Source organism: Neopelma chrysocephalum, unplaced genomic scaffold (assembly GCF_003984885.1).
Source record: "Neopelma chrysocephalum unplaced genomic scaffold, ASM398488v2 Primary Assembly neopelma1_23, whole genome shotgun sequence".
Taxonomy (NCBI): domain Eukaryota; kingdom Metazoa; phylum Chordata; class Aves; order Passeriformes; family Pipridae; genus Neopelma; species Neopelma chrysocephalum.
Genome location: NW_020897691.1, coordinates 16,646,371 through 16,661,602, shown reverse-complemented (window position 1 = coordinate 16,661,602; position 15,232 = coordinate 16,646,371). Strand labels below are relative to the sequence as shown.

Genomic DNA, 15,232 nt, shown 5'->3' with positions numbered 1-15,232 from the left:
ATCTAATTTAAATCTCTCCTCTCTTAGTTTGAAACTATTCCTCCTTGTCCTATCACTATCTGCCCATGTAAAAAGTCACTCTCCCTCTTTTTTATAAGCCTCTTTAGGTACTGGGAGGTTGTAATGAGGTCTCTCCAGACCCTTTTCTTCTCCAGGCTGAACAACCACCCCTCTTATCCTGTGTTAGGAGGTGTGCTGCAGCCCTATCATCAGCTTAGTGGCATTCCTCTGGACCAACAGGTCCACATCTTTCTTGTACCAAGGGCCCCAGAGTGGATGCAACACTCCAGGTGTGGTCTTATGAGAGCAGAGGGGGAAAATCACCTCCCTCTAACTGCTGGCCACTCCTCTTTAGATACAGCCCAGGATGTGGTTGGCCTTCTGGGCTGTGAGTGTACACTGTTGGCTCATATCCAGCTTTTCATCCATGAGAACCCCCAAAACCTTCTCCGCAGGACTGCTCTTAATGAGTTCATCTCCCAGTCTGTGCTCATGCCTGGGATTTTCCTGACCCAGATGCAGCACCTTGCACTTGAACTTGTTGAACTTCATGGGGTTCTCATGGGTCGACTTCTCAAGTTTGTCCAGGTCCCCCTGAATGGCATCTCTTCCTTCAGTTATGTCAACTGCACCACTCAGCTTTGTGTTGTATGGAAACTTGCTGGGGATGTACTTGTTCTCACCATCTGTGTCATTGATAAAGATATTAAAGAGCACTGGTCCCAAGACAGAGCCCTGAGGGACATCACTCATCACCGGCTTCTACCTGGACATAGAGCCCATGACCACAGCTCTCTGGCTGTGTCCATCCAGCTAATTCCTTATCCATTGAATAGTCCACCCTTCAAACCCATGTCTCTCCAATTTAGAGATAAGGATGTCGTGTGAAACTGGGTCGAAAGCCTTACAGAAGTCTAGATAGATGACATCAGTCATTCTTCTCTTGTTGACGGGTGCAGTCACTCCATAGAAGACCACCAGATTGATTGGGCACAATTTCCCCTTAGTAAAGTTGTTCTGGCTATCTTGCATATACCTCCTTGTCTTGTATGTGCCTTAACATTGCTTCCATGAGGATCTACTCCATGATCTTCCCAGACACAGAAGTGAGGCTAACTGGTCTGTAGTTCCCCAGGTCTTTCTTTCTTGTCTTTGTAATAGGAGCAATGTTCCCTTTTTCCAAGCAACAGAGACTTTGCCTGACCACCATGACTTTTCAAATATGATGGAAAGTGGCTCGGCAACAGCATTAGTCAGCTCCCTCAGCATCCTGGGATGCGTCTCATCAGGTCCCATAGACTTAAACCTATTCAGCTTCATCAAGTGATCCTGAACCTGCTCTTCGCTTATGGTGGGAGGGATTTTGTTTCTAATTTCTAATTAATCAATTGCTAAAAAACCTTTTAGTTAAATTGTGATAAAGTTGTAATTTGTGAAAATTTTTCCTCTGTTTTGAAGGAAGGTGAGAAATTATGGTACTAATGTGCTGGGATTTTTTTTCCTTCTTTTCTTCTAGGGTTTCAAGATAGATTTAAATTGCAAACAGTTGACTGTCGACTTTGTGAACCAATCAGTGCTACAAATCAGCAGCCAGGATGTTGAAAGCAAACGCAGCGACAAAACTGATTTTGCAGAGCAGCTCGGAGCAATGAACAGACGTTGGCAGATCCTTCAAGGCCTGATAACAGAAAAGGTAAAGAAAAAATCTAGCTGCTTGGGAGCGAACTTTCAAAATACATAGAACTATAAGACTGTAATGGTTGGAAGCTGCTGCAGGTCATCTAGTTCATTCTCCTGCTCAAACAGAGCTAGTTTTAAAGTTAGAAGAGATTGCACAGGGACTTGATTATCTGAGTTTTGAAAATCTCCAAGGAGAGATTCCACAGCTTCTCTGAGCAACTTGTTCATGCTTAACCACTGATGGGGGATGAGTTTTTGTCTTGTTCTCAATCAGAATTTCTCATGTTGCAACTTGTGACTGTTATCTCTTCTCCTTTTACTGCATGTCTCCAATAGTTGACTTCATCTTCCCTATGCCTCTCTATACGAGTGAACAGTACAGTGAGGTGATTCCTTTGCCTTCTTTTCCCTAGGCTGAATGAAGCCAGCCTCTCCTTGTATGTCTTGTGCTCCAGTCCCCTAACAACCTGAGTGGCCATATACAACTTCTTTAAATCTCTCCCTGCACTGAAGGTTCCAAAATTGGTTGTAAATGTTAAGGAGAAGGAAAGAACCACTGATCTTGACCTGCTGGGTGCACTCTCAGTAGTCTAACCCAGGATACAGTTAGCCTTCTTCAACACAAATGCACACAGCTGACTTACCGCGTTCAAGTTCTTGCTCATCATAGTCTCAGGTCCTTTTCTTCTGTCCAGCCTGCTGCCAGCCTGTGTTCCATGAGGTTATTTTGTCCCAGGTGCAGGACTTTACATTTGTCTTTGCTGAATTTCATGAGGCTTGGTGGACCTATTCCTCCATCTTGCTGAGGTTTCTCTGAATGGCAGCCCTAAACTCCAGCATATCAGCTACTTCTCCCAAATCACTGCCATCTGTGAATGTGCTGAAAGCACAAGTTATCATGCCATGCAGTTTATTGATGAAGTTATTAAATAGTATCAACCACAGGACTGAGCCTGAAGATACATCTTGTAAATGACTGCCAGGTAGATGTTGAAATGTTTACCATGAACCTTTAAGCCTGGTGACTATGGTCATGTCATTCATTTGTAGACTTCTCGTCCAGCCCATGTCTCCTCAGTTTTGCTACCCTATGAGATACTGTATCAAAAGCCTTGCTTTTAAAAGCCAAGGTTAATTGTGTCTACTACTCTTCATTTGTCCACAGTGTCAATCATATCATCATAGCAAAGGCATTCAGTTGGGTCAGGCACAATTTACCTATGGTAAGACCATGCTTTTTCCTTCCCCTTGTTCTTTATGCCTGTGGAAATGACATCTGGCAAGATTTGCAGTATATAATTTTTCCAGCCACCAGCTACTTTCTGAAACCATCATGACCTTTAAAGGTGATAGACAGCACCCTTGAAAAAACATTGACAACCTTGAATAAGTCCTGCCTGGTTCTGTGGACTTTTATATGTCTAGATTACTTAGGTAGTCCCTAATTCTTTCCTCCTCTATCATGACTAGTACCTCTGTATGCCAAAATTTGTTGATTGGCGTGAAGACTTGGGAAGCATGAGAGGAGACCTTGTCAGTAAGATCAAAGCAAAGAAGGTACTGCATACCTCAGGCTATTCTGTGGTTTTCCCTTATTGTTGATGTACTTGTGAAGGGTAGCAAGAAGGGCTTCTGTCCCTCGCTAGTTAGTTCCAGACAAGATTTTGCTTTCCTAACATTGGCCCTGCATGGCCAAGCCATTCTTCTAGGCCCATTCTTTCTAATTCACTTTCTGTGGATTTGTCATTTTTGTGACTTGACAAGATTGTCCTTGAAGATCAGCCAGCTTCCTGGATTCCTTTGTCATTCAGTACAACTTCCCATGTGATCATGCTTCCCCAAACAAACGGAAGTCTGCTGTTCTAAGGATCTTTACTCTGTTACTTTCTTTACTTCATTCACAACTATGTCATCATTATTGTGGCCAAGGTTGCTGTTGACCATCACATGCTCAACCAGTTCTAATTAAGATTACAGCTAATTAAGATGGTTCATTCCCTAGAATGGAATTTGTCTTAAGTAATTTGAATGCTTTTTATGGCAATGCCGCTGGTTTCAAACTCTGCTTTATTATTTTCTTTCTTTCTTTTTTTCTTTAAGAATAGAAGTGCTATCTCATTTGCCATTGAATAACACTTAAAGCAATCTAAGTAACTTAAAAGCAGTCAGTTGACAAAGAAGGTAATATAAATCTTCATCTACTTTACCTTGGTTATGAGCAAGGTATATAAAACCTATGTTTGAATGCTTAATTTTATTTGGGAAATCCTGAGGTCCTTGATCTCTGAAAATAATTTCACTTCATAAAAATGTTCTGCTTAAGTGTTAGCTTCTTTCAGTGTGTCATAATATTTTCATATGTTATCTCTGTATTATTATTTCTGGATATAGCAGGTTTTTTATTATTAACTCTATTACAAATAGTAGATATGTTTAAATTTGAGTGCATATACTTTTTTTAAATTTTGAAAGCATTCAGTTCCAAGAAGGCACTGGTTAGCATTAGTCTTTACAGATTTATTTTATTGACACAACAATAAAGATAATTGTATGACAATATATATACTCAATTTTCTTTGCAGATCCAGCTGTTGGAAAGCCTGCAGGAATCCTGGACAGAATTTGAAAATAATGTGCAATGCCTAAAAACTTGGTTTGAAACTCAAGAGAAGAAGCTAAAACAGCAACAAAAAATTGGTGACCAGGCTTCAGTACAGAATGCTTTGAAAGACTGTCAGGTAATTTTCCCTTATAAATAGCAATGTTCTCTTTCCAAGAGTTAGAAATAACCCTTTATCCATCTGAAATTTTCATATTAGCGAAGTCAGTGACTGAACTCCTCTTTATTTCAGCAAGGGAGAGACTTCATTCCTAAAGTGCAAGCAATAAAAGAGGACAAAGGAACAATAATGTCCTACAGATGCTTAAAACCAACAAAAGTGATTAAGTCATTATTCTTTTTGCATTGGACATTTCAAAGTATACCAGACGTACTGAACTAGAAGACTGTCAAAGGAATATGTTGCCATTTCTGTTTAGCCAGTCTTATGGAACTTGATGTCATGAGCACTATGCTTGAATGTCCTTGAAACTTGTTTTTTCTGCCTTATCACTATCTTTCCTCCACCCCTGCGTTTTTCCATTCTTTTTCCACCTGGTATGTTCCACCTGACTATTCAAAGAAAAATGCTAGAATCTAAGGAAGCTTATTCTTTCATTCAGAATGTGTTGGGAATCTTTCTCTTTTATTTTCCCCTCAAATATTTAACTATCCAGAAAAATAAAGAGAGTCATGATTACGATGGGCAAAGATGGGATGAGGCAAAGTGTAGCTATACATAAGGCACATAAGTTCAAAACCACCTCAGTTTTTCACATGAAATTCATACAGGGACAACACAGCAGTGAACAGGGTATCACAGCTGTCTCTGAATATATTACTCAGAATAACATATATTTAGTAAGAAGCTTGCTTCTGGAGCTGTCAGGCTAGAGTTAAAGCTAATAGGTGTATAGGCAAAATGAATACTTTTGAATTTATAGACAAGGCCTCTGCACAGTTTCAGGCGTCACGTAATTTTTGTTCAAAAGTATTTTTTTCTACTAGGCACCAAATAATAAATTTTACACTGGATCAAATGTGTAATTAAAACTCTGCTAGGACAACCACATGCCCAAAATCTTGGTGTTCTCATTCCCTTAAAAGGGAGTAGGAAGCATGTTTATCTTGGTGTGGCTGTCTTTCATGCACGTATTTAATTAATGGGACAAATATAATCTAGCATTTAGCTCTTCACAAACAGAAGAGCTGGAAATTTATTAAAATTTAATTCATAAAAGAATTTACTCTATATTCACCCATATATTAAGCCCATCTTTGTTTCTGTAAAGGCAAATAAGTGGTTAGGCCAGGTATGTTAGAGGTCAATTTTTTTTTTTGTGAAATTCTTGACTTAAGTTTTCTAACAGGTTAGAGTGCTTAGGTTCAGTTCATGTATCTTTATGTTTTCAGCACAATAAGCCCATACAACTGATGGAAGGGTAATTTAGCACAGCCTGACATAATCAGCAGTTTGTGCTTGGCTGGAGTTCAAAGCTGAATCTGATTTATCACCTTTTAGGTTCCTTTTTGTCAGGGAAGTTAGCAAATACACTTGGGGAGTTAGTTATGAATGGCAAGACTTTGATCAGCAGACAAACACATTAAGAAAGAACTGTGTCAGACACTCCCAAATATCTGGTTCAACTAGTACAAAAGCTAGAGTTTATTTATTAACCAATGTTAGCTACTGCTTAAGGTCATAATAAGTGAAGTCAACCATTTTTCCCCATCACAGATTAGAAACAATAATGCAACTTTAATTTGATTATGAGTTTTAAATTATGAATAAGGAAGCCCTTTTCAAACAGAACCAGAAATATTTTCTGTTCTTGGTGTTTGAAACTTTTGCCTGGCTTACATTCTGAATTTTGGAGCAACCTTGTGCAAACTTAAATGCCTTTTTTTACTCCAAAAAATTTATGTCTTGAAAAGTCAGATTTATTATGTGCAACTTAGAAGAGTTTGCCTTGTTGTCAGCTGGTTAAAAAAAAAAGATGTGTTACTCTCGCTGTAGTCTGGAACAAGATCATGGCTAGATGTTTGAAGAAATGTAAAATAATACAAAAGAAAAGTCTAAAAATAAACAGGGAAGCAAAAATGCTCTCACACATGTATAGACAAAAGTGTGTTGTATCTGTACAGGGATAAATTCTGTACCAGCAAGTGTTTGCAAGACTGGGCAGAATTTTCCTTCAAATACTGTCCCAACTATCTAAAATGTAAAGTCTGTTATGGCAATGTTTCACTTGTTGTTTTCTGGATTCATAGGGAGAGAAATTTATTTCGGTTTGCCCAGAGTTTTGTTGTATTCTTTTCTTTCCCTGGTGATCCATCTCTCTCAGTAAGAAGAGGCTTGCAGAAAATGACAATATAACCTGAGATCATGACATACTGGTTAATCTGGGGGTAAAACAAAATTGCTGTCACCTCACACACTGCTTTCTATATCATGCTGACAGGTAAACACAAATTTGTACTGGCCTGAAGCCTACAAGCCATAATTCCCCGCTCTGCTCAAACTAGGTGTTTGTGCTACCTGAAGCTGCAGAGCTTCTGAGTACTGCAGAACTTTCTTGGATCTCCCTGCACCATGCTATGAAATTATATAGGTAGTTTCCTGGCTAGGAATGAGCTTATGGGAACATGCTATATGACTCACAGTTGCTTATCGAGTCTTCTTGTCCTTCACTTTCTAGCTTCATTCTCATGGTATTAAGGCATGAGCAAAATGCTGTCAAGCTCATTAATGCTTCTCAAGCAACCTTGAGGAAGAAAATTCCTGCAGTGTGTTGCTTGTTGTCATTGGCTGGACTCCAGTGAACTTGTCATCTAGAAAAAGGGAAAGACTTGCTGTCCTCAAGCAAGAGGCTCTACTGCACCCCGGCAAAGGAATAAAGGCTTCACTTCATGTGAGGAATCATGGCAAATTGACATCTTTCACTAGGAAGTCATTTTGTCATTTTCCTTGGGTGACAAAATTAATTTTTTTCCAGAGGCTTGAGCCAGCTTTGGACTAATTAAAGGGCCCTCTCAATGTTCTAGGACAAATTAAAACACACAGCATTTTTCCCTCTACCAAGTGATTTCCCAAAGAGGCCAAAGTCTGCTCTTCTGAAACCCATGGTAGTGAGCTTACTGTGTAGCCTCCTTGCCACTCCAGTGATATTGAATTCCACCATTTCATGGTCACTGCAACCCAGGCTGCTCTTGAGCTTAACATTCCCCACCTTCTCACCTCCATAATGGTGAGACCAAGGTACAGCATAGCCTCCGTTCTCATTGGCTCCTCTACCACTTAGAGAAGAAAATTATCATCAATGCTTTCCAGGAACATTCTGGATTGCTTATGCCCTCCTGTGTTGTCTCTCCAACAGATATCGGGGTGGTTGAAGTCCCTCAGGAGGACCAGGGCTTGGTGCGGGGCTGCTCCTGTCTGTTAAAAGAGGTTCTCATCTGCTTGATCTCCCTGGTTAGGTGACCTGTAGCAGACCACCACTATAATATCACCTGTCCCTGTCCTTCCTTTAATCCTGACCCATAAGTTCTTGGTCAGCTCCTCATACATCTGTGGGCAGAGCTCCATGCACTTCAGCTGGTCACTGACATAAAAAAGAAACACCTGCTCCTCGCCTTAGCTGTTTGTCCTTCCTAAAGAGCCTGTATTCTTCGATTCCAAGACTCCACTCATACAAGCCATCCCATCATCTCTCAATGACAATAGCCCTGGGTGTGTTTGCCTAGAGGTAATTAAGTCAGGCCCTGCTGTCCTATTTGTAATGGGTTTGTACACTTACATGAGAGCAGAAGATTATACAAAACTTTTTTGTAGAGGACATGCTTCTATTTAACAGCAAACTACTAGGCTTTAAAGGGAACATAAACTATTCAGTGGAATTGCTGATGAGTTATGAGGCCCTTGAGAATAAAAAGCCAAAATATGCAAACATGACTCCTATTTTTTAAACTAAGGAGCTTATGGGCTTCTTTTCTATATCAAGGTGTTATTTAACCAATTAAACAAGCAAACATACTAAGATATCTTTTTTTTTTCAGGAATTAGAAGAATCAATAAGAACAAAGGAAAAAGAAGTGGAAAATATAGAACAGAGTGGTCTTTCTTTGGTACAGAACAAGAAAGAAGAAGTCTCTTCTGCTGTTATGAATACACTGCAAGAAATTAACCATTCCTGGGCCAATTTGGATCACATGGTAAAAGAATCATCAAGGGACAAATTATAGCTCCAGGAATAAGGCCTGAAGGGAGAATTAGCAGCTGTAGCTAGTGGATTTCTTCTGTTGTAGGGGAGGAGATTCTGAGTTGTGTCCCTCTTCCCATCTATCCATCCATCATTCCCCAAGTTTATGTGTGCACTCCACATAAGATGGGTATAATATTTCCTGTTTCAAAGATGCTTTTAATTTTTGTAATTGAAACATTTTAGATGTTTCCTGATATTTAGTGTAAAAGTACCTAATTATCTGTAAGGAACTGCCTTTTGAAGCCCACAGGTCTCACTGAACAAGGAAGAGATCAGCATTAGTTGTCAACATCCAAAGTTTGATCAACATCAGTCTGCCTTCTCATGAGGAATATAGTCTTGGTGCTAGCTCTCTGCTGACTTCCATAGACTGATTTGCCTGTCTTAGGGATATGTGTTTCATAGTCTTTAGCAATTCCCCTTGATCCTGCTTTGAACCAAAGTGAAATGAATTTTGAAATCTTCTCAGTCCCTGCCATCCAACCTTTATAAAATCAACAGAACTTTATGCTGTACCCAGTGTAAGCCCTGCTGATGATTGTGCAAAATCTTCATTCTCACCAGGTTTAAGATCAGAAATGTAGAACAAGAAGCATATGAGATCAAAAGGAAGAAAATAATTTTAACAAACCCCAAATATCTTGAATGCTTTTCATTTATTTTTGTTTTTATTCGTCCCTCCTCCTAGGTTAGCCAGCTGAAGATATTGTTGCAATCTGTTCTTGATCAGTGGAGCATTTACAAAGTGGCTTATGAAGAACTGAATAGTTACCTGACAGAAGCCAGATATTCTTTGTCCCGTTTTTATCTTCTTACTGGTTCTTTGGAAGCTGTGAAAGTCCAGGTTGATAACCTTCAGGTAAGAAGAATTAATTTTGTCTGAAATGGCATGGATGCAGATAACCATACATTTTGGTTCATAAGAAGTGGAAGTATAAACACACTGGCACATTAAAATCACATGACGTTAAGAGAACACATTACAAAACAGCCACTGCATTTATCATTTTGCAGAAAAATAAAGTTGGGATGGTTGTTTATTTTTTAGATTTTTGATGCTGTTCTTTATAATTTTGAGCCATACCATCAAATTATTAAAAGTTTTTAGATCATACTAATGGCCATTAAGACTAAAGTTTCTGCTGCTACTTCATCAGGCTTCTGAGCTACAGGAGCGTGTTGAGATCACGTTTTTAACCTGCCCTTCAACATTACAGTAGATTGATGATCAAGGAAAATGTTGTTCCAAACGTTAAGATACTCACATGTTCAAATAATTTACCCCTGTAAGAAAAGCATAAAATACTAGGAGATTCCTATTATAAAATTATAAGTTAATATTAATGGCAGTAAACTAATTAAATATTAAAATTTTTGTTCTATTACGTAGAAAAACCTTTTATTTCAGAGACAGTTGTCATCTTTAAAATAAAAAAAAAATTGCACAAACATTTCCAGATGCCTAAAGTAGAAGAAATTCTGTTCTTATAGTATTCTGTTCTTCCGTTTAGTATTTACCCTCAAATTTACATTTACAGTATAATTTAAATATTTGTGTGATTTGAAGTCCAGACATATGTAAATTCTCTAAGCATGAACAGCACTTTTCAAATGCAGATTTAAAGAGAATCCAATAATGGACTTTACAGCCAGTCTTCTAGATTTTAATTTTTTACATGTTAGAGAGGAGTCAGTAAAACAATAGGTACAGAAAATTAGTTTTTTTGCTATTTAAGATTTTGAGTAAACTTGGGCTGAGATTTGCTGGGCTGTTCAAACTGTAATAATATGCATAAAAATATTTAACCTTAAAAAAAAGAGCATTTTCACATAGTCACAGAATAGGTAAGTTTGGAAGGGACTACAGTGGGTCCCCTGGTCCAACCTTCCTGCTCAAGCAGGGTCATCTGAATCACATGGCACAGGATCGTGTCCTTGAATATCTCCAGTTAGGGAAATTCCACAACCTCTCTGGGCAACCTGTTCCAGTGTGTGGTCACCCACATAGTAAAGAAGTTCTTCTTCATGTTCAGGTGGAACTTCCTGTGCATCAGTTTCTGCCCATTGCCGTATCCAATTGCTCAGCACCACCGAGAATAACCTGGCTCCATCCTCTTGGCACTCCGCCTTTAGATATTTGTACATATTGATGAGGTCCCCTCTAAGTCATCTCTTCTCGAGGCTTAACAGGCCCAACTCCTTTAGCCTTTCCTCATAAGAGAGGTGCTCCAGTCCCACAGTCATCCTTGTTACCCACCACTGGACAAGACACACTTCCCTGACAGACATACTTTAGAATGATAACTGAAAGAGCGAGAACCTTATTTTCAGAATAAAGCTTTTTTTATGTTGTTATTTTTTTCATCTTGTGCTAAACAGAAAGATGTTATTTGATTAATTTTCTTATATCTGTTAGTTTTTATTTCTGAATCAGTTCATGGACTTAGATCTTTACATTTTCCAAAAATACAGGGTTAAAACTTTTTTATACATTTGATATAAAATCAAATTAATCTAACTACAATCTTTATATTAAACAGCCTTTTATTTATATGAAACACATGAAATCAACTTTTGCATTCATAATCTGTATGATGCAATTGATGCACACTATTTTGAAATGTTTCTACATCGCGGAATTTTAATACCTCATGGTTTTGTTTTGTTTTGTTATTATTCTGCTTTAGAGCCTACAAGATGAATTGGAAAAACAAGAAAATAGCTTACAGAAGTTTGGTTCTGTAACGAATGAATTGTTGAAAGAATGTCAACCACCAGTGACTGAAACACTTATCAGCACTTTGAAAGAAGTGAATATGAGGTAGAAAATGTCTGTGTGTTAAACTTTAATTTCAGTAGCAAATCCGTATTTATCCATTGACCCCGTTTTCCATCATTTCTATTTTTGTTATATTTTATTATTTTATTGGTTTGGGGGCTTGAGCGGCTTTTTGGAACAGGCAGGACTGGAGTAGGACTGGAGTAGGACTCTTATTTACTTATTTCATACTAAATGGAACATTATCTTCTCCAGCTAAGGACTTGGACATTACTGTCAGTAGTTTTGCTTCATGCGTGGCTGCCAAACAAGATTTATAAATACCATGCTGGAAAATAATACTGCCCCTAAAATTTGAAAATTGTGTCTGGAAATGTTGTTTGCAATGCATGCATCAGGTTCCCCAGATTTTAGGTTGCTATTTGTAGTTGTAGGAAGGGCATGATAGGCAAGAATGTCTAAGCTCCTCACCAGTACCTTGGCAAACAACTTCCCCAACTTTGAATTCAGGCAAGAATCAGTGTAAGGGTTTACTCAGAGAAGCTACAGAAAGGGAGGATCCAAAAGAAAAAACTGGTTTGGTGGAAAGCTCAGGGTTTTTTTTGAAGACAGAATCATGCCAAAATTATTTTAATCTCTGTTCTGTTCTGTTCTAGAACCTAGAAGTGGAGAGAGGGATTATTCATATTCACCCCCTTTCAAAAAAGATACTGTAGGAATTAACATTTTCAGTGATGACTGATGAAGTTTTTGCTTTAAAAACTTTGATTTTGATCATGTAAAGATAATTGAAAAATATTCTGATTTTCTTTAGTAAGGAAACAATGAGGCAGTTTGATAAATACCAGCACATTTGAGAAAGTATGTGTTTCTGGTTGTCATTAGATCCAAAAATTCAAAGGGGGATTAGATGTTTAATTGGGTAATAAAGATACAAAGATTTTTAATATGTCTGGGAGTATTTTACAAGCAAGTTCTAGGGAGCTTTATGACTTTAAATTTTCTGTCAGGGTTTGGGTGGAAATTGCAGCAGCATAAATGGTTCCTTGTTTACACCTCTTCTGGGCCTCTTAGGCCCTTGCAGGAATCTAGTACTGGCAGTGCATGGTTGGGCATAGATGCTCTGTGCAGTGAACCGAAGTGTACTTTGTGGAAATAGGAGGTGGTTCACTTCAAAAGGTGTGCTGCAGCTCTGACCTCAAGCATTAATAAACATACCACAGATGTGGTACCACAGGAGCCAAATGTACCATAGATCAGACCCACTGTGACAAATCAGAGCAGGCTGTCAACATATTTCTTGGTTGTTTTTTTTCACCGAATGTCCAGATCTTGATTTTTACCAAATTTCTCAAAAGCCAAAAGACCATGGGAAAGAGCAGAAAGGAAGAGGGACAGGGATAGTTGTTGTGGAGTCCCAAGCTTCGATCATTCATCCAGTCTCTTCACCAGGTGGAACAACCTTATGCAGGAGACTGCAGAGCGACTGCGTTCCAGCAGAGCCCTCCTTCAACTGTGGCAGAGGTACAAAGACTGTTACCAGCAGTGCTCTTCCGCAGTCCGTCAGCAAGAAGACCGGACCAATGAACTCCTGAAGACTGCAACCAGCAAAGACATCACCGATGATGAAGTTACCACTTGGATTCAGGACTGCAATGTATGTTCAGTTAAGCTTTGCAGTTTTTCTCAGCTCTGGGCTAAAAAGATCTTGAGAGGTTCTCTATTACTAAACTCTATTCTTGGTGTCTTGGAAACTTGCATTACAAACATATTTCACTTTATTGATGCATCTCAGGCACAAGAGAGACAGCTTTAAATCTGCTACTCAAATCTCATGAGTTTCTCTGACTTTCGATCCCTCCGTTAGTTGTTGTGGTGTTTCAGAAGCTTGTATCTGAAGTCTTTTCTCTGGAGAAGATGGATAAATTATATAATTTCAGTCAGTTTTAAGTCCCTGCTTAATGAAGGGATTCTTTCTTGGTAAAATATCTCAACTAAATCTGTAGAGTTCCTTATAATAGACAGAAACATAAAATCTTTGACTATATTCCCACTAATCAAGACTTTTCACTTTTTGTGAATGAAAAGAATTTGGGGATGTCTTTATCCTTCCTTATGGAAGGACACCATTCACCCTGAAACCTTGAAGTTCTTCCATTTTCAAGACAATCTTGAGATAGCAAAATAGTTTATCTCCTCTCTGTGCTTAAGTTTTGGTTCTTTTGAGTTTAAGTTAATGTTAAGTGTCATTAACCAAAAAAATAAAATACTTATTGTCTCAATGTAAGCAAAATGCTTGCAACAAGAAAAATAAACATGTTAGTGTTTGAAAAATAAAGTCATCTTTTGGAGCATTTGCTACTATGGTCAGGCACCGTGGACTGGCAATTCAAATTGTTCGGTTCACATAATTTCTTAATTTCTTTATGTCCCTTTCTTTGACCATTATGTTAGGCCATTTATAAAAGTTATTTTTTCAGCTCTCCTGGTAAATTGTAACAGGAAAAAAAAGGGAGTTCTAGTCCTGAATCAGTTCCCAGCGAGGGCTGCCACTGGGACTGTCATGTCAGTAGATTCAAAAGGTTTCTTTCAACAAAGCTCAAAGGTAGCTGAGCAATGTCTTCCTTCTGTTCCTTTCTGTACAGGTACTTTGACATATCTTTTTTATTATGCATGTCATGCAGAGTGTAACTGGATACATTGACATTGAAATACAGTAGTAAATGTAAGTTTTCGATGATTTAATGACATCAACAGTGTCAGGTTAACTATTCATATCTTTCTTCAATGTGTTCCACAGGATGTACTCATGGATTTGAAAACAGCACAGGAGTCACTGGTTGTTCTTCAGGATCTGGGGGAGGAGCTGAAAAGCCAGGTGGAGGCTTCAGCAGCAGCAGCTATACAGTCTGATCATCTTTCTCTGAAGCAGAATCTGTCAACCCTAGAACAGGCTCTCTGCAAGCAGCAGGCTGTACTTCAGGTATGCAGACAATATTTACAATCTGTGATTCTGATCATCCTGTGGTACCTGAAAACACATAAATTAGCTAAAACTGCCTGGGAAAAGAGGATGCTGTTACCTGTTCATCAGAATTTCCTAGACTTCCTTGGAAGCCAAAGCTGAGAGTAGAAAATATGCTCAAGTCTAGCATAGAGACCTTGTAAGAAGGTCCATATTCTCTGAAGAGGATAGCAGACCTCATGCAGGAAAACGTCTGTCTGGAATGCCAAGGTCACCATGCTTTCTGCAGACAATAGTGCTAAAAGCTGAATCCACACCTACTTCTCCCCTGAAGTCAACCTCTCTTCCCAGCTAGTTCTTAAGCAGTAAAACAAATGAGAAGTTCTGAATATTTGTGTAGAATTGATTTTTGTGGCCAGACTGACACCTACCATTTGTGTCAAAGCTCGTTCAGTAGCTCGTGTCACCAGGGCCTAAAGAGCAAAAAAGGAGTGGAAGAATGTATTCCATAGCAAACTATATGGTTGAAAAAGCAGCAGAGGTGGTGACTTCTGTTTGAGAGACAAGAGGATTTACCCAGGAAGTCCAACATGGTTTGAAATGTGCTTATAACATCACTGTAGTGTGACGAGACAAAACATGAGAGAAGGTTTTAATTTAAAAATGCAATAAGAGTGACTAGTTCTCTCTGCTGACAATAAATCAAGCATTGGATTTAGTTTCATAAAAGAAAGCTAGAGAAGGTTATCTATTTCAAGGTAAGGAGGTATTTATGCACTTTGTTGAAATATTGCCTTTTTGCTATGATCAAAAATGCACTATTTTGACCTAAAAAAACACCAATAATTCCACAGTCAGCAAGCAAAGCAGCAGTTGCAATTGCTTCTAGCCTATTCAGCTGTTTGCAAGTCTGAATGAGAATAACTAGGTGTGATATCAGTAGGGAT

General features: G+C 38.7%; 1 protein-coding gene across 19 annotated transcripts in view; it reads left to right on the top strand.

The window, feature by feature from the left end:
• Positions 1 to 15,232, top strand: part of SYNE1 (spectrin repeat containing nuclear envelope protein 1) — a 309,124-nt gene that overhangs the window by 240,669 nt on the left and 53,223 nt on the right. For all 19 annotated transcript variants that reach the window (XM_027688509.1, XM_027688518.1, XM_027688501.1 and 16 more), the window contains 7 exons: positions 1,517 to 1,693; positions 4,263 to 4,418; positions 8,336 to 8,491; positions 9,230 to 9,400; positions 11,229 to 11,362; positions 12,773 to 12,977; positions 14,121 to 14,303. In XM_027688509.1, the coding sequence (XP_027544310.1) occupies positions 1,517 to 1,693; positions 4,263 to 4,418; positions 8,336 to 8,491; positions 9,230 to 9,400; positions 11,229 to 11,362; positions 12,773 to 12,977; positions 14,121 to 14,303 (1,182 nt within the window). The remainder of the gene's footprint in view (positions 1 to 1,516; positions 1,694 to 4,262; positions 4,419 to 8,335; positions 8,492 to 9,229; positions 9,401 to 11,228; positions 11,363 to 12,772; positions 12,978 to 14,120; positions 14,304 to 15,232) is intronic.